This window comes from Apteryx rowi, unplaced genomic scaffold (genome assembly GCF_003343035.1).
Source record: "Apteryx rowi isolate R43461 unplaced genomic scaffold, aptRow1 scaffold_2, whole genome shotgun sequence".
In the NCBI taxonomy this organism is placed as follows: domain Eukaryota; kingdom Metazoa; phylum Chordata; class Aves; order Apterygiformes; family Apterygidae; genus Apteryx; species Apteryx rowi.
The window spans coordinates 10,401,308-10,421,595 of NW_020448307.1; the positions used below are offsets into that span (position 1 = coordinate 10,401,308).

Genomic DNA, 20,288 nt, shown 5'->3' on the forward strand with positions numbered 1-20,288 from the left:
AGGTCAATAGTGTAGTTAGGAAAGAATCCCAAAATCCTGGAGTCGTTGAAGCCAGCAGTAGATCTGCTCTTGTCTCGGGTGGGCCTGGTGTATGCAAACCCAGCAGTACCCACTGGATCACTCCCATTATGGAAGAGAGCCAGAGCAACTCAGGGAGAACTTGTCCCAGCATATAACCCAGATGCTGGCAATGCTGGTGGGTGGAATCAGAGTTCGAGACCAGAGGCAGGGTTCAGAGAGCATATTTATAAGTGCAATGAAAATGTTTCTCCCTTAAAGCCAATTTCTTGAGATGACGACGATAGAGAGGAACGCTGGTATGTAACAGAGTTAGCCGATTCCTTTCTGTGTGCGTGAGAACCTGAGACTGATTGTACTGACCCAGAACAAAGATCCTTCTAGCTCAGTATCTCTGACAGTGGTCAGTAGCAGATGATAAGATGATAAGGAGAAAAATCTAAAAGAAAGGGCACATGTATTCTCCTGATATATCTTCTAAGCTTCAGTTCTAGAGAAGAGAGGAGTAAAATATATCCTGAGCATCCTAAACCATAGGATTTCAGACATAATGTTCACCCTTTGGGAATGTGTGGGCGACAGTATTGTATATTTGTGGTTTTAAACACAGTTAAACTTATTTACTTCAGAGCACAAAGGAAAACCAAACTGTTTGTGGAGAACAAACCAGGAAACTTGCTTAACTCTCTCCAGCTCTCTGTAACAATGGACCATAAATAGGTCAGACATTTCTTGGGAACCAGGGAAGATGAGTATTGGAAAATGCCACAAATTATGTTTAAAGAACGTTAAAGTGGTGACAGACCAGTAAATGCTGGGAAATTCAAAGATACAACCAGAAGCTGCCTCTACAGCTCATGCCGGAATGGGGGTAAGGGGTGCAAGGCATATGCTGATGTAGTAAGACTAGGATGTTAACCTTTGCTATTAAAATCTTTGGCTGTTTTTATAAATATTTCTCCCCCCAAAATGTCATGAAACTTTTCTCATTTTGCCAGTTCACCCAGTTAACCAGAACCACTTGAGGGTGGAATTTATCTCAGCTATCTTCAGATGTCTATGGTTAAGTGCCTAGTCTAAACTTGTCATCTCGGTTCATTGGAGAAAGGTAGATGCTTCCAGAGGGCAGCTCATTCCAAATTAGAGATGTCTAAAGCATGGGGAATAAATTGCTATTTGATAGTGCTTTCTGCCTTCACTGACTATTGAGGGCATATAGAGGTTTGGCCTAGACTTTAAGACTTTTATCAGCCCAACTTTRAGACAACTCAATTTAAGTGGAAGTGTGGGTTTTTTTAATACAGCTTATATAGTGAATCATTAAAAAAAAAAAAAAGTACTTGGTGCTAGCAGTTTTGCTTTTACTCTTCAACTTGATTTAGTATTTTTTTATTATTTTAAATATGGGGAACTTCCTACTGTGTATGCCATTTCCCACAGTAACACAGATGGCTCTCAGACAGACATTTCACTCCTTTGCTTTTTTACAGGCTACTTATTGGGGAATTTTAGCTTTCATGGCAGTTTACAGTATGAGTTAGGAGCAATAGTCCTGTGCCCTGAACAAAAAAATGGTTAAAAGACAGATTTTTTTGTAGGTCTTTAATATGATTTTGAAATTTTTGATTCTTATTAAAAATAAAAATACAATCAGCTTTTTGGCTTTAAAAAATCAAATAATGATATTTTCTACGGAAATGTATTGCCTTTGGATTTTTGATGCGGACACAAGTCAATCAACAGCATGGAGCACTCGACCATCTGCTGAGGGTGCCCATGGCTTTGCTCACTGTCAAGGCTGGTTGTGACCTTGGTCCCATTTGCCTCTCTGGACGTGGGTGGGACTAGTAATGTGCCAGTCAATGAGAGAAGGATTCTCCGTGTGCCAGAGCTGTGTCTTGGTTGCTGAGCACAATCATGTCACCTTCTCTACGTACCTCTTCCTACTGTCCTTCTCTGAAAGGACGTAATGGGTGAGGAGAGGCCATTTCAGTGATGGGGAGGGCAATCCTGTAGCTTGTGAGCACAGCAGAGATTTGAGTTAAGCTGCCATAAGTTAGTGAAACTCCTGAAAGACTCTGATATTAATTTCAAGGACTACATTTCAAGTCCAATCCAGAATCTTAACAGAGCAGAAATGGTCTAGAACCTGGAAATGGCAGCAATGATTCCATCTTTTTGTGGTAAGACAGCCCCATTAGGAAGAAAGTTAAGTTTGTCTCCTTCTTACCTGAGTAAATCCGCATGTGCAGGAGTTATTAGCTGTACAGTCACCCCAGATGTGTGTCAGCCGTTGCAGTGGAGGCAGACTGGAATCGACAGGTAAATGGTTATACTGGATACATCTCTTGAGTGCTCTGACCATTGCAAGGAAATATATAGCATCCTTAAAAAGTCAAACTTTGCATTTCTGCAGTAGTCAGTTACGCCTTTACATAATGAATAGCAAAGGATCTCTAATTAAACAACAGCACATGGTGCTTTTGCAGTGTGCAGATGTCAGTGAGGATGAGYTGGGGACCAGTGCATTTAAAAGCTTGCCCTGGCTTGCGTTCTGCGGTGAATCTCAGTTCCGGTGCCATGTTCAAACATGTAACCACGTGTCATTTATCAATCAGATTTGTTGGACACAAATTTGTAGTCGCGACCCTGATGCTCACCTGAAAGAACATAGGCATCGTGCTGGTGTAAGCGGAAGTTATTGCATTAAACTGGTGCTAATGCCTGTACTGGGACGCAAGTGCCTGCCATGTATGAAAACAGAAATAATGTTGTTACAGCTGAGCAGGAGAATGCTTGTAAATATTGTAGTCACTGGCTTTTGTGTGGGTTATATCAAGATTGTATTCAAACATTGACAGGTTAATTACATGTTTCAAAGCTTGTTTACTGTGATCTGAGAGGAAAGTGTTATTAAAGAAGTATTCAGCATCTAACAGTGCTTTTTTTTTTTTTCTTTTCTTTTCCTTTCCCAATGTTTTCCTCTAGCTGATTACTCCTCATGCCATCCGAGTGCAGACGCCTCCCCGACACATCCCGGGGGTTGTAGAAGTCACATTGTCCTACAAGTCTAAGCAGTTCTGCAAGGGAACGCCTGGAAGATTCATTTACACAGGTAAGGCTGCTCGAGTGTTAGATATAACAGAGAGAAATAGGGCAAGCAATATATCACACTTGMCGGTGCTTCTGCTTTCGTCATTAAAAGCTGTACTGTATTTTATTATTTTGGCTGAGCGCTTCACTGAAGATACCCATTTAAGTCTGGATTCCAGCAATGAGTGACCATAGAGATGAATYTGAAAATATACCGATGTGTGTTTTTTGTTTGTCCTTGCAATGGGATGTCTCTTCACATTTGCACCCCCTCTCCCTGAAGGGGGAGATAGAGGAAGGAGAGAAACAGATGCTCCAGCCCCAAAACCACCAGATGGAGAGGGCAAGCAGCAAGAGCCAGACACACCAATGCAGTGGAGCATCTGCTTTCCAGGGAGCCTCTTGCTGAATATCTCTATCTCATGTTGTAATAGTAACTTGGTCCAGCAAGTGTTCAAGGCCGCGGCCCGTCTGCCTGCCCATCTCGCCATTGCACCCTTGTCCCCGCRCCCCGAGGAGGCCAGGTAGCTTTCACCGCAGTTGATGTTGCCACCATAGTGAGTCGCAGTGTGTTTTGGGGTGGCATCCCATGCAAACTGCTGCGTAGACTGATCTGGCCTGAAAAATTATGAACAACAACAAAAATATCTGCTAGGAGATTGCAGGTGCTGTCAATGTTAAACCACTCTCTGTAGTGATAAGGACTGCACTGGAAATAAATCAAGTAGCAGCCTAACTTTTTTAAAAGAATGTATGTCATTTATTCCGCAGAAGCTGTGCATGCTACAAAAATTAATGGCTTAGTCTGGCTTATGACATGCTTATTCTTACATGCTTTTAGTTAAACATATAACATGGACAGTACTACTCCTGTAACTGGGTACCTGAATGGCGGTTCATCACCACCCAGTGCAATTTCTTTACCCATTCTTGATTTCTCCCAAAACGTTAAGAATAAGATGTATCATAAAAATCTGTGGTTATGGGGCACTCTGGATTACACTGGGCACATATATTGCTCCCGCTGTGAACGTACACACGCGGGCTCGAGGCGGAGAATGGAGTTCTGTGTTCCAGCTGCGCAGACTTCCTCGCATCCTCCTCATGCGATTTCCTGATTTCATGTGAACAAAGGTGCCTTATAAAGCTTCGTTGTCATTTTCCAAATAYGCTCTCCCCCCAGTTGGGATTATGCGCTGGGTTTCTTTAAACTAGGTCTGAAAGTGTTCATGTGTCGCCTTGCTGGCTGAGCAGCAGGCCTTTGGTGAGCCTGCGTGTGTTTATTGTGAGCATTATGATCTCGACAATGGGTGGGAAATTCATATATTGGATAATAACACACCATATCAAAAATGTTAATGAGGGTTTGAATGCATTTGAACAAAAGAAAAAGCAAAAGCAAAGGGTCGAATTGCCAGCTGGTGCAAATTGCCAGTTTATGCCACATGAAAGTGTCAGCCAGAGTTCTGGACAGTTTGACTGCGAATCAGTCCAAAATTCCCCTCCAAATGTCTTGCTCACAATAAGTTTTGTTGTCCTGGTAGTTGTCAAGCCACTGGGGTGCTGCTTCTTGGGCTGGGTGAACGTCAAGTATGTGTGCAAAAGAAAAAGAAAGGGAGACCCCCCCAAACCCCCCCGGGCAAGGAAATTTTTACAGACTTCTTTATGCAATTTAAAGGTAAAAAATGGCTTGGGCCCATTTTAGTTGTCTTTTCAGACTATCACTAATTAGTTTTTCCCGGAAAAAGGAGGGCAGCAGTTTAGCCTGTCTGCCCAAAAGCAGATGGTTGACTGATGTGGAGCTTAGTAGTCCCAGTAGGGAGAGTTTTCCTATATGCATTTTCAGGTTAGTGTTTAAAACGCGTTATTTTTCATTCAGTAAATGAAAGTTATGAAATCCTAAACAACAATGATAAAATCAAAGGTGATCCAATCCATGGGCAATTCTGTTACTTATGCAGCTTTTATGAAGTTATGGTAGATATATAAATTCTATTGTGACTGAAATTGTACTTCACACAATTTGCATTTTTCAGTTCTTTTACACGCAACCTGAACTGGAATGTGCCTTTCTAAAAGGACTAAATAAAACTAAAATAAAAACAATTAATGCATTCTTACCTTCAGAAGTGCCTTGCAGCCCTTTAAACAAAATGCAGGTTCAGTACACGCCTGCCGATTAGTTTTAGTTAATTGAAAATTATAGGATTGACCCAAGAGGAAAATTTTGTTTGCACTCCAATCACTTTTACAAATTAAGGAAAATTACCACAATTTTGTTTAGCTAAGGTTTCACACTGAGTTCACGAAATTAGCTCAGCCATCCCAACAAAGTCAGCACTTTGTTAGTGAGCACTAGAAAAAAACTAATAGTCTATGGTGTGTACAAACGAAGCATAGAAAAAGCTATGATGCTTTAGCGAACTAGGCCAAGTGTTTTTAATTAGGATTATTGGTTCATTGTAAGTTTTGAAGAACAATCAAACTAGCAGATTAGCTGTTTCTTTTAAAGCTAGAATTTCTTGTCATTCATTTTTCCCATGAGAACTTGTTTTAACTCCCACATAGCRCTATTTTTTTTCTTTTTTTTAACAAGGCCTGCAGGAAATGGACCAATTGGAAGTTCGGATACAGTAACATTCCCCAGCATCATTCCAGGCGATGGGAGTTTTTCACAATGTTCTTCAGTGAACTCAGTGTTCTGGAACATATTACAAAACCACAGAGGCCAAATGTTTTCTCAGAGGAGTTTGGCCTCTGTTTTTGGCCGAAAACATTTCAGCATCACTTGCTGCTTATTTACCCTGCTATTAAGAACAAGAAAAGGGGAGAGGAGAAAAAGGGGAGGGGGAGAAAAAAAGAGAGAGAGAGAGAGTGAGAAAGAAAGAAAAGGACCTGGGGTTTGTGGGCGGTACGGGAGTCGATCAAGCATAGTTTCCTTTCTGGTGAGAATGTCCCTGCTCGTTAATGGTCCCATTTTGTGGTCAGGTCTCATTTAGGAGAAATTATTTTTAATCAGTGTTCAACAAAATATCCCCTCAAGCCACCTGGCTGTAAACTGTTTTTTTCTTACTGTTAAGTACTTAAGTTCTCAGAAGAAAATACCCAGTGACCCATTAATTTTAGCCTTTTTTTCCCCTTTAACTGCAAATAATGTAGTAACATGATCTCTAAGTCGTCCATGTGCCATCTAGGAATCAAGGTCRCATATATACAGAGAAATCCTGGCTTTTGTAAGTATTTTTGAAAGAAATAAACCAGTGTCAACCCTGTGCTTACAAGAAAGCATAGTTTTTTTTATTTTCCATCTGCAAGCAAGCCATTTACATGCACTTATACAGCAATTATTTCTTAGATTTTGAGCTTTGCCATTCCTAAGAAAACATAGTTAGAAATACAGARGTCTGAACACATCTTATATGTATGTTCATTTTGGAATAATGCTAAAAGTTCATAAAATATCCAAACCAGTTAAAAGTCACGGTGTTTCTGTGGCGCCCTTCATCTGTAAATCCCTTCAGGTATTGAACCGTATTCAATCAATTAAGCTTCATGTCACAACTTATGAGTCAGGTATGTATCTCTACCCTTATTTTACAAGTGGAGAAACTGAGATAAAGGAAGAAGCCATTAAGGATAGAGATCCCTAGGTAATTTGCCAAGGTGACTCAGGATATATATTGGCTGAGTTAAATACGTGATGAGAATTGGTACAAATTTGTGATATCCAGACAGGCCTTTGAGATCTTTTTTTCTTTTTTCTTTTCTTTTTTTTTTAATACAAAAATGGGTATGTCACAAGGCGGCATGATTTTCACAGGATTTTGCTGTGAATGATGGTACAAATCCGCGAGATTTTTAAACAGAGATTTGAGTGGGACTGCGTGAGTGTAAGTGAAAGGAGAACTTATCTCATCATATGTTGCAAAGGGCATATGGAAGGTCCATAAAAATGCATTAGGCTTTGTTTTCTACCACCTGCTCACTCTAAGATTTTGCAACTTTTGTTCCCAAACTAGAGCAAAGGACTACACAGGGGCCAGAAGTTCGTAGTTTTGTCACTAAGGTTATGTCTACCTCGTGGAGTTAATTCAGCTTCTTGGCAGGATTCTATTCCTAATACTGTTCCTTTTGCTGAAATTTGGTTCTGTGGTTGGATTTTGTTTGGAATTTAAGGAGCATTTGCGTTAGTCTTGCAGGGAGACTGAAGGCTAAATCATTTGTATGCTGACAGTGTACCGAGAAACACAGAAGTTCTCCCACAGTTCATATGGAGTTTGCTACAAGCTATGGGATGTGGTATGACTCTGGAAGGAAGAGTAGGTCAAAGTGGAGCACTGTGAAGACTGACCAGTGTTTGTGTTATGCTTTAGGACCATTGTGTGTGAAGTGATGTACAAATGTGAACATTATGAAGGTCAGGGTATTCACGGAATTTCTGGGAAACTCTCTATTTCTTTGGAATGTCATAAGGCTTTTAAGAGAACTTTTCACTCCAATAGATAGCCTAAAGAAATACCCTTGTGTGAAAGATCTCTGCTCCATCCTCTTTTCACCCTTTACTTACTTCTGAGATCATCTGAATCTGTATAAACAGGAAGAGCCTTGCAGATCACAGATGAGTTGAGTAAAATTTTCAAAAGCCTTGATAAAACTGATGGGGAAAACCTTCAGTTTTAGATTTTTAACTTTAAAGGATTTAATTTACAGAAATGCAGCGGTAGTCGTCTTCTGAGAATCATTCTGCTTTCATTTCTCAAGTCAAATACCCCCAAGAGAAGGAGACCAAAAACTACCAATCGCCATTTAAAGTCTCAGTGCATGGCCTTAGAAGCACACGTTTAAGTCATTTTCACAAGTATGTTCAGAATTGGAAGCACTTAGAAAATGATCTCAAATCTCTAAAGTTTGTAGCCTGGTAAACTTCAATGATTCCCTTGCAAGGAAAGTTTTCCGCTTTCAAGAAGGCGCCGATGACTGTGCAAGGTTCAAAAGATACATAATCAATGGAGCAATCAGCTTTCAGAACGGAGAGTTCTGGAGTTTGTAGACTTTAAAAAAAAATGGTGATAAGAGACAGACTGGCTGTCAAGAGGCTCCTGCAGCCCCACTGGAGCCTTTGGCTTGATCCCTATGGGGTAGAGCTTGACCCTTACACYAGCTAACCTTGGCCATAGCTGCATAGCTGTTAGTTCCTGAGAAATGTTAAAGCCTAGTGACAGTTATTCTCAACATCAGTAATACACAACCTCATTATCTTTACAGTGTCCCATTCACGTGTGTTTATTATTAAATCATGAGCACTCAAATAACTGATTAGTATAAATGAGGAGGGAAGGCCATCATCAACAGAACAATAAAAATAAAATCAAAAAGCCAGCATCTTTGATACTGTCTTGGGTTTTATCCTGATGTGTTTATAAAATTCTTCCCCCTCAAAGATATGACGATCGTTAATCTGAAATGAAATATAGAGCACATCACTTCCCCCGAAGAGTGACTGGCTATGAGATCTGGTAGCTAGCAAATGAATGCCATTTGTTTTTAACAGCAGTTTTTATCTGCCTTTCACTAGTAAATATTAATAGGAGTGGTAGAATAAAAAAGTATCGGATGTCTCGATGTTAAACAGTCACTGAGCGCTACCAAAGAACAGAACAGAATCCCTCCATACAAAGGAATTTATGAAGTTTAAAAGAAGAGCTGGTGTCTTGTTTTTCCTTGTACTGTTATGCATAAAGTAAGGACAGGAGAGCCATGTGCTGCCAGTTACTCTGTACTTTGCACTCTCACTGAAAAGTCCATTCCTGGTCTCAGAGAGAGACTCTGGTGAGGACAGAGGAGGTGGTAAATCCTAACTATAGCACAATCAAGTAAGGAAGAATTAAATCAAGGAGGAGGAGTTACACTGCACGTGTGGCCTGCTGCCAACATAAGAGTTGGTGATAGTCCCTGAATGACTGGTCCTCGCCGCACCGCTCCCGGCTCAGGGATGCTGCAGCTAAACTATAGATGGGAAGATGAGGGAGGGGTTAGTGCAACCTCTTCCTTCAAGCACCCAAACCGGTAGTGTAATCTTGGGTGTTATCTGCCTTTAAAAAGGGAAGTTACCCTCAGGAAATCATCGTTTGAGTTTAAACTTGAACCTGGCCCTTTTTTGAGTTTCAGTCCATTGACTTAGCTATGCTGCTGAGTCAATATTAACACCTTGCCTGCCTGGCCTCTTTGGAAATTTGTAGTGGSAAAAATATATATTTTTGTTGTAATCATTTTGGAGCATTTCTCAGATGAAATTACTTCAGTCTTTATTATTTGGTGGTGGTGGGGTGAATGTTCTTACAAAAGTAGTTGTTTTGATGTTTATTAGGACTTGCACAGTACAGTGAAGTGTGGACAGTTATTAGGGGGGAAGAGTAGGAATATTATTAGGAAGGGTTGGCAGTTTGGTTTGCAGAAATTCAGGAAAGGAAGCTGGGAGGAATCACAATTGATTGCAGGGAAGAGGGTGTTATCAGAYGTGAGGAGGCGGCAGAGGTAGACTGGAAAATCCCTTTTGTATGCTAATAGGAGCACAGAACCCTCATTTCTTTTGTATTTCTTAAACACTGGCAGCACCATAACACACTGCAAAAAACAATCACTAAAAGTGTGCAGTGTACCTGTAGGACAGCTGCAAAATGAAAGCAATTACAGCAACCATCAGAAAAAAGCTGGCTGAGAAGGAAACATATTATTTTGCATATTTTATGTATACACTTTCCAAGAAATATGACCTTTATTTTCTAGTTAGAGGGAAGTGCAATCAGAGTCTACGCAGCAAAGGGTAGCTGGATCATTAAAAAGAATATTTCTCTGATATTAGAAATCTAAATGGGCACTAGTCCTTATTCACAACCTTGGCTTTTTCTGTCTGCCCTGAGTTAATAAGTGATAAGGCCAAAAGAGAAATAAATCACTGAAGTCCCTGTCCAAAGAAAACATATTGACTACAGCCAAGCAAATAACAGCCCATAACCAATGGTCCCATTCATCATTCATGTAATAGGGATATAAAGTATTCTCTACCTATGAAACCATAGAGTAGGAAAAAGCCTGATAAGCCCCCAATCTAAGCTATGTGATTTGATTATTAAAGGACATGAACTGTTTGTCACATACCTTTAATCTTTAAGATGTGTTGCCATTTCTAAACTATAAATTTGTGGTAAAGGATTAGAAAGCTATTAACAATAAAGGTATAAACTAGACTTTATAAGGATTYCTGCAATTGTCATGCAACCCTGTAGACCCTTGGAACCTTAACCTATTGAATATGATATAACGTAGTTATCTGACCTTCAAAGCCAATAAACCGTTTTTTGCTTTTCAAGTTCCAGACTTACTCCATGATAAATTAACCCTCTGGGTTCACAAAAATAAGCCTTGTAAATTCTTTTCTTTATCCCCACCCCAAAACCTTTAAATTTTCATGCCCTTGCTTCAAACTCTCTTATTCCAGACTGAAATTGTTAATCTTTTTTTATTCTCCTTTTAGCTCATGTCAGTTGATAAGATATTATTCCCTCTTTAAAAAAATGGCCAATAAAACAGAGAGCTGAGATGAATTTCTAAAAAGCCTGAATTGTGCTARAGGAATTTCTCAGTTTCTATACGGGGCTTCACTGTCTAGTTTCTTAATATGTGGATATTCTGATTAGGCGAATGCCACAGAAATGGGCCGTTTATAAAAGCAGCAGTCGCTGYAACGCCACGACTTACCTTAATGCCCTTTGATCCTGCGCCCTAGGAAGAGAGACAAGGCACTGTATTTTTGCTAGAACATAAAGCTGAGTCCYAGGCTACTTGTTGCCACTGAAATATTTCATAGACCTTTTTGCTGAGCAATCTGATTGTCTTTTGGTTATGTTGATACTATCTAACTCATCCTTCCTGCACTTCTGATGGGGTGCAGCAGTCTCTGATTTCTGCCTGGAGCTGCGTGTAGGATTTACTGTGTGGTGTTGAAAAACCGCTGAACGTGGGCTGGATTGTCAGAGGTGCCCGTGCACATGGCATGCCGGCTCTGGCAAGGAAATCAGAATGTGAATTTAGTGTGCAACTGCCCGAGGCACGCTCTTGCACAGCGCTACCTGCAAAATAGCCTCTCGAAGCTGTGCTTAATCCTTTGAGGTGCTTGTTAGTGGGGCCTCGTTTTGTTTGGGCATTTTGTTACATAAGTTAATTCTGTGCAGCTGACTCAGACTAGAAGTGGAGCGTGGAGCCGCACTTCCCTGGAGGCAGGGCTTGGGTAGCCTCGCTTGCTTTGAGTTTTGTACTAGCATTGCTACGCAGCCAGTAATGCTTATCTAGCCTGGTTAAAGCTCGCTGACAGCAATGACTGTGGAGTAGATGTGCCCCCAATATAGCCCATGTCTACAGATTCTGGCTTTTTTGTTAATATAGAGATAAAAGGAAAATCTTGTACTTGCAGCCTTTCATCTCAGTGGATGCAGGAGCAATTTATTGCATGGTGTGTGAAATTCTTTGYACTTTCCTGCTATCTTGCAAGAACTCACACAGGCTCTTCTGCTCAGTTATGAAGATATCAAGTGCATCAGCAATGCGGACTGCTGAGGTGTCTGGGTAGAGATGCTGGAAACAGTTTAGTCCCAGTGTGGGCAGGCTCAATCCCGGCAGCTTCTCAAGCCTGCCTAAATCACCTCAGAGTTGCTTCCTGGTGCAGTTTGCAGTGTCCATTGTCAGTTTATTTAAAATCAGTTTGAGTATTTCTGTGCATAACGTACTGCAGTCTGCAGCGCAGACGTGTCCCCATGGGTTGCAGTAACTGGAGAGACGGCGCATTGCTGGCATCACAAGAGCCAACAGAGGGAAAGACAAGCAGCTCAGAAAGGAAGAGAATTGTAACTGTAGTATTTTAAATGATCTGAGACATCTGGCATTTCTGCATGTTTATTTCATGCTAATGATTGACTAATATTTTGGAGAAAGTAGAATTTTGTTAGAGTCAATCTGCACTAAAGTTTCAATAATCTCAATAAACTTCCCTAGGGCCTTCTGGCAAATATCTATCGTGACCCAGTTACTGATATTGCTAAGGAATAGCGTGGTGTGAGCACACTTCGCAGTAAGGTTTTGGCATGGCCATACCCACTATTCTTTCATCGTACAGTGTCTTCCCGTACAGTCAAAGACTAATGTAGAAAAGCACAATGACAATTCGTGTCATTCATCTTTACTTTCCCTCCCCTCCCTTCCGTCCCAAATGTAATCTTTCACCTTTTTCCTGTTGGCATAAATTGTGGTTAACCTCTTTGCATCAAGAGYTGCGAACTTGAGCTGTGCTGGCATATGCACCAGGTGTCAGCATTGGTGGTTAACAAAAGGAAACCCCGTTCCCAGCAGACAGGGGGTTAATTAAAAAAATAAAAGAGAAACCCCACACAACTAAGAAAATTATTTTTTTTAAGTCCCCATGGAACAGAAAATGCACATGGAACTTAAGATGTTGTAACAGTCCTCTATCAAAAATACATGTTTGTTAAAACAGAAAGCAGTGCAAAACTCTCCATTTTAAATCTGTGAAAATTACWGTACAAAACCTGCGATGTCTATGAATAATTGTGAAACTTGCCATCATTTTTTAATACTGCAGCCACTTGCATGGGGGGATTTCTCTCTTTTGAACATGATGTATTATTTTATGTTGTCAGCATAATGGTTAGAAATACAGTGAACTAGGGGCCCTCTCTTGTGAACTCTGGAGAGTGATCCCACCGATGGTCTCGGACACCTATCTCGGAATAGGATGAGTCTCCATTAGGAAGTTCTTCTTGCTATCCTCTGCCTGGAGGTGGGCTCTAAAGAGGTGCTCAAATATGTGCCCGTATGGCTGAAGCTAGGTGAAAAGAGTTGCACCCTTAATGAGGCCATGTGCTAGGTGCTGTATAGAAATGTGATTGCCTCAAGTACGATAATGTCGTGGTAGTTTCTGCAATTATTCTCCCCTTTTTGTTTTTTCCTCCCAAACTATATCCCACTCTGAGCTTTCTATGGAGTACTTTCATTAGAAGACAACAACKGGTCAAGTAAAAACATGTAGTCTGTGTGCTCAGGGAGTTTTACCAGCAAGCTTGCATTTGTAAAAATGAAAAGCAAGATTTTACTGCTAAAAGTAACCATGAATTCTTGTGGAAAGATCACTTTTGCAAGGAAAATATTTTTTCCAAAGGTAGGTCTCTGACTAGTTTCACTGCTCCAAACAGAAGTTCTCTCCAAAATTCACAAGCGTGTTGTGTACCAGCTGCTGGAAATAGCAGTTACATTGTCATTACTAAAAATAAGTCTTCAAAGTCATCATACTGAAAAACAATAATATTTTCTCTACCGTTTTTTAATTTTGATGTACGTTTTGTTCCTTTATATCTTGCATTGAAGTGTGCACGTCACTTGTTTAGAAGGAAGAGAGTAAAATATGCCTCATCTGTTTACGTTAGAGTCTATTTTCCCCTGCTAGTGTTGTTGGTGCAGGTTCTGTACTTGCTGCCTGTTATTGATAGAGGGGGCTCTCAGAGCTGCGTAAGACTATGGCAGGTCAGGGACAGAAACGGGAACCTTTGTTAAGTATCTTTTGTTCTGGAATGAAGAATTTAGTTCAAATTTCCCAAAGACAAGGCCAGTCTGCACATCATTTCTCCAGCAAAGCTGCTCATCCCTGCATCTCTCTCAAATTCTGTTAAAAAGACAAATGAACCTTCTTTAAATGGGGCCTAAAGGGAAGGATGGAAATGGCCCCCTCCCCTCTCCAATTTCCCCCTTTGGACCTTTTTTCACAGATGTTCATGCTGATTAGAGCTGGGAAATAAGGGTATTTTGAGGGCCATGAATATTCATTTGTTTTTTGGCAATGAATTCCTTTCAGTTTCCCCATAGTGTTTGCTCCCTGTGAATGTTTGAACAAGCGAGTTAGCTAAGACAATCCATTTCTGAGGAAAAACTCAGAGCATATCATGGAAATTCAACTTTGTGTATGTCTTTGCTTGGAAACAAAGTTGTAAAATTTATCGTCAGTTATTAGGAAACAGAAAATATTCATGACTCAAAACCCACAGACGTTTACGCAGGTGAAGTGATGCCGTCTCTGAGTATAGGCTATAGCTGGAGAATTTAAACCAAACATTTGTAACAAGCTACTCATTAATGATCTATAAGGCTAGGATTAATCAGAAAAACCATTTGACAAATATCTCCAGCTCGCAAGTCCATTGGAGAAAACTGTAATGTCTCTTTGGACAGTTAGTGAGAGGAAGAGATTTGTTATGAATTATTTGCCCCACTGGAGCACTGATGCCCACTTCCCAAGGAGTTGCTAGACTTGCTCTTGGAGAGCTCTAGGATGCCGTGCCTAATTAGACCAAGTGGATATGAGCAGAAATCTGTGCAATCTGTAGTATAAAATGCCTGGGATTTTTTTTTTCTGTTTAAATTTCTGAAGTGTTATAAGACATTGAATGAAGATTACTGTACCTCCTACAGTCTGTCTTGTAATTCCCACTAAATATGAGGACAAAAATTGTAGCTGATATATAGTTAATTGCCAGGATATTGCGCTGCAGTCTGTGAGCGCAGAAGTTGGGCAGAATTCCTCTGACTTCAGTGGGAATCTGTACTGTCCTTTCACATGACAAAATTGTGGTCCTTGGGATCCCCCCAAATCGTCATTATTTTCTGTGTAGTACCTTGGTACTTACCCTGAGTATCCTGTGGAATAACGTACACAATTTTACAATAACTATGTAATTAACTCACTTTGCTACTCCCCTCTCCAGGGAAACTCATGCTTCTATTAATGCTATTAGGAAGGTCCTATGCATAGAACAAAGAAAGTGGTGCAGCAGATGAGTTAACATGATTTGATTTGCAGATGCTTTAAACACTTAGCAGGAGACAGCTACGGAAGCTAATTAAATCACTCTAAGGTGCACAGGATTATCTGCTTTGTAAGAAACAATTTCAGTGAATTATGGTCGCCCTTTAGCTGAGGGGAAGTAAAAAGCATATTTGTTTGGAATTAAATTTCAAACACAAAGTGCCCATCAGACCTCTCTTTCCCTGTGCTTCTGCAATCATTTCTTTTATCATGCTCTAATATTTTCTAGGAATTTGAATTTTGCTTTTGCAAGCTTTGTGCTGTTTCCAACCTCCTTACGTAAAAATTTTCCTACTTAGCTATTGATTAGGATCTGCCTTTAAGCAGGGCATAGTGTCTCGAGTAAAAAATCATGTTGGTACATTCACTACCTCTCAGATACTGCATCTTATTTAGTGTACCGGAATTCCCAGTTTAAAGTAATCACAAAATTTATGGAGAAACGGATAAAAAAGGTTGTAAAATATCGATTTGGGGAAAATAATAACACAACTCATCTATAATAAGAAGAAAAATGAAGCAATAATTCAGGGGTATTGAACGGCTTGCTGCTGGAAGTATTGATCTGGTGCTTTAGTGTGCAACATCGCACCTAACATTGCAATGGAAGAACAGCACTGCATTCTTCTGCTCATTATTTCACAGACACTATTGCCTTGTTACACAGGTCCCGCGGCGCTTGGATCGCTTGCAGGGAAAGAGAGGAGCCCCCAAAATAATCCCGGACCCGTAACATCTTCACATCACAGTGTCCTGCTGTAGCCATATGCAGACATGGTGCTCCTGTGCACCTCTTATCTTCTGACAATCTTATAGTTTGGCTTTGTTGGAGTTTTTTGCGCTCTCTTTGCTTTATCACACGTTTCGCCTAAGTTAGATATAATGGTACCTCTATGCTGTCTTTTTTGATAGCACATAATCAGAGATGATGTAATTGAGGAAATAAGCTTTCCTTAAATATTGACTTTCAGGAGTCACATATAAAAATTCCTAATCTTATTGCAATGCTTCCTTAGCATGGCAATAAGCAGGCACTGGAAAAAGGACAGCAAAGGTCAGTGGAATTCTAAAATAAGCACCCCGACGTTTCCACAGCATTAAACTCCATCATGCAACATTGCTTTTCTGTTTATCTGCTGACATCTGCAAAGGTATAACGCTTGATTGTTTGGCATAAATAATGTAACAGCAAGAATTTTATAATGAACGCAGGTAAGGTTTAACTATGAAAAAAATTAAGAAACCGTGCAAGGTTAAAAATATTAACTCCCATAACGTGGCAATGTTTTAGCACTTCTGAAGCTCTATGAGGAAGCTTCTTTACACTTGCCTGCAAACTTACTGCATCCCCCATGATCATTATGGAGGAATGTGAACCATATCAGACGAGCAAGTTCTGAGCAGATCGGGCCTCCTGCAAATTTCGGCGCACATTGCTCTGTGTGATTTGCACTGGATCCTCGGCATTGTTGCGCTTGCAGTATTTGTCCTGTTTTTCCCTTTAACCCTTGCAGGTGCGGGGGGAAAGCGGAGCAGATGCTTCCAAACAAGGAATGTTGGGAAGGGAGGAAGAATGAAAGGAGGAAAGTAATCGAAGGCCAGCTCCGAGGCCGCCAGGAATTGCTTTGCGTCGGCAGCGCCAGGGGTGGCGAGGCTGGCACGGGTCACCATGCTTGCCATGTCCCATCGCGCGCTGCCTCCTCGGCACGGCTCGTCCCGCTGGATTTTCCCTGGGCCGGGAGGTGTTGAGGCGTAGGCTGCAACTGAAGCCCTCAGAGTTTTACAGTTCGTTTCGTAGCGTGCTCTTCTGTTTCAGCAGGAAACAGAAAACATGCGACTGTTTTTGTAACCTAAATAACATTTCTAGTTTATAAACCCCAGGGGAAAAAATCACTGTCGAGCTGGCAGCTTGAGATGGCATGATGATAAATGACTGAGGTGCGCGTTCTGGTTCGGCGGGGACATGCGGGGTGAAGAAAGCCCTCCGCTTTCAAACTCTTTGCGTCCGCGCTCGGGAAGGGACAGTTGCCGTCCGAAGGCACCCGCTTGCCGAGCACCGGCCTCTGCAAAGAGCCAGGGCCATGCCTTTSCCCAGCCCCTGAAAGACTTATTTGCTTGGGGGGCTCAAGGTGTTCGTGGTGCAGCATCTGTTTGAGACACTGGCAAAGCTTGTGTTCTTGCTGCCTTTAGTGACTGCAGTCATAGGATGGGGAAAAAATGCATATTATGGCTGACACGGGAAACGAATATGGCACAGGGTGACAACAGAGCAGTTCAGCAGTTTCATCGCTGGTAGCGGTACACGGATACTTGTTTTTCAGGAGGAGAGGCTTGCACAGTTATTGGCCAATGAAAGTTCTCTTATGAAAAAGATTCCTAGGGATTTATGTACTRAAATCTAAAGCTGCATGCAATTCATCGCAGTTGTTTTCTCAAATTTGTGCAATAATTCTATAATGCATTTATCCATCCAGTTTACAYGAATTTGGTAATTTGAATTCTCATGGAAGTTTCTTTAGAAGTACTAGTTAAAATGCCAGATGTTTTGGGGGGGATGGGGGGGAATATAGTCTGATTTTATTTTTTTTCCACACATGCTCACATAATGAAAATTTATTTGCACTAAAATTCATTAAAAATAGGTCTCTTTTATTTACTAGTTCTTTTCAGAAATTCTGCACATTTTTTAACATTTCAAAGAAAACATTGATAACGATGCCATACTTATGTATATTGCTAGTTAAGATTCAGTATTATTTTAATTAAAATCAGTGACAATTAATTGTTGTTGCCCTTCACATTTCAAGAATGTCCTCCCTTAGAAGCAGATGAATAAGTCAGTGAAAGTCAAGGAARCTCTTCATGTCACTTAAATGCTCTGTTGAATCAGGGATCTAATTTTCAAACTCTGCAACATTTCATGGGATTATTGTACGAACTGTGATATCCACAGTCCTTACAAGTAGCCTTGGCTGTCTGACTACAGACTTTTAGTGGACTTCCCGTCTTGTACTTTGGTTTCCACCACCCCATTGCACAATCTTGCCAACCTATAGACCTGCYGGACTTGGGTCGTGTCCCAGTCCATCTGGAGCCGAGCCTACCCCGGTGCTGGCAGTGCTGGCAGAATTTGCTCTTACGTTTGCTTGGTGCCGCTGCTTCCTACTTCAGGGCATTTTCCACTTTTCTCTGAAATCTCTGTTGGACCATGGTTGCTGAAGGAATGTTGGATAGCCTTTAATTTGATTTAGGATCCTAATATGTGCATTGTAATTATAGGTWTGGGTACAGTAGGTAAAACTACACACTGATTTGAGTCCCACATACCTCTTGGGCAAAATAAATATTGGCTCTGTCTTCTGTTGGCCTTGACTTTTTTTTTGTTTTGTTTTGTTAGTTCCATGTAAGTATTTATCTAAGCCTTTTTAATATGGTCTGAATAGGGCTGCTTTTCATAGCACTTTGACAATCCCTGGTACGCTCTGAGAGAGCAAGATGGTTATGTACACAGCATTTTCTTATTAGAAGATTTCCTGTAACACATGTATTCAGCTTGATTTCTTTTGAGCTCTAGTCTGGTAAAACAGACGGAAAAAGGCTAGAGCAATTGTATTACCTTGTTAAATTGCTTAGAGCATATTTAGATAAAGAATTACTTGATGCTTTTCTTAGTACATTGTACAGTTGCCTTTTCTTCACAGTCATCTTTTCTGCATTTGGTACCTTGTTATTCTTATGATGCTGAAAGACAAAGAAACAAACTCCTCTCTGTAATTCACTCCAAAGAACTCACCATCTCTTTCTATTTTCTTGTTAAAACCAAATTGTGTCCAATTTGTAGGAAATTGAAACCACATTTTTCACTTAACTTTCCAAAATTAAAATTTATGAGGGAAAAGAAGCAATAAAGCAGTTACAATCTGGTCATCTATAATTATCCCTGTGGTTAGAGTAGTTCCACATTTAAAGAAAGTGACACCAAAAGTTTATCAAGCTTGTGTCACTATCAAAAATTTCACTTCTCTTTTATTATTTCAGACCGCAAGAGCTGCTGAAACCAGTATTATGTACTTGGAAATTATCCTGATGAAAAAGGAATTGGGTGATCTATAAAAACAAACCTTTTATTCTGACTGAGAAACACAGAACAATATTTATCTTCCTTACTCATTCATTTTGGAATATCAGTGTTACAATAAATTTAACAAATTGTGCTCTTTAAGTTGATTTAACTGAGTTCATTGTTAAAAAGCTTAATTTTCCTCTAGATCTATTTTCCATGTATGTGTTTCACATTATTCTTTTTCTTTAGCTGTTGCACTTCCCCTCCACTGCATTACTAACTCTCCGAGAACAATAGAAATGACAGTCCAGCGCCAGAAATCTCGAGTACTCCAGCTCTAGAATGTTAGTGGCGCTTGCTTTAGTTTTCTCATTTTGCCTTTTTTGTCTCTGAATTAAAATCAAGCCAAATGATGGATGCCCATTACAATCAATTGTTTCAGACAAGCCACCCAAAGTATTGTAGGATTCATTTACATTTAATCAAATTACACTTTATTTGCAATTCAGGGAAATGAGAACTCTGCAGTAAATCAAATATTTCCTCTCCGAGGGCCTCATTCAGCAGAAAATATCCACCGTCTTCTAGGCTGGTGCCTCAATGTATGTAGCAAAGCTTCCAGCTGGAGGAGAGCTTGTGCCAACAAACCATCTATTGCAGTGTCTTTTCAATGTTTTGGGGGGGTTGCGGACACCTAAATATTTTCCGGTAGAAATGCAAACCCTTGAACAATGAATTGTTCAGTGRATTTAAGCCTGCTGATAATAGACTTGCACCTCTCTTAGTTCCCTTTCCTGGCCCACTGAGAAACACTTGCAAGGCTTCTGGGGTCCTGGAGGTTTGTACACTGCAAGTTGAAAAATACTGATCTTTCCATTGTAGGACCTATTATCTTAATATGAAATTCATGCCAATCTTTGAATGTCATTTTCCTGGGCTGTTGCATGTCTCRAGAAGATCTGATAATGGCTAGCCATAAATTAAAGGTGGAAATACTTTTTAAAATCTCAGAGAATAAATCCTATTTGAAAGTAATAGAACAGTGTTGGGTGGATCTTTAATCATTATTGTTTTAAGATGAAGTTAGAAAACTTTATTTACCTCTTTGCTTTGGAATGGGAGGTAAGCTTTGACTCACACAGCTCCTTTCTTTTGCAGTTTGCCACTGAAAAATTGTGCCCAGCAAGG

The 20,288-nt window shown here is 40.4% G+C and overlaps 1 protein-coding gene across 2 annotated transcripts in view; it reads left to right on the forward strand.

The window, feature by feature from the left end:
* EBF1 (early B cell factor 1) overlaps positions 1 to 20,288 on the forward strand; it is a 263,104-nt gene that overhangs the window by 196,266 nt on the left and 46,550 nt on the right. For both annotated transcript variants that reach the window (XM_026063502.1, XM_026063503.1), the window contains exon 6: positions 3,007 to 3,133. In XM_026063502.1, coding sequence (XP_025919287.1) covers positions 3,007 to 3,133 — 127 coding nt within the window. The remainder of the gene's footprint in view (positions 1 to 3,006; positions 3,134 to 20,288) is intronic.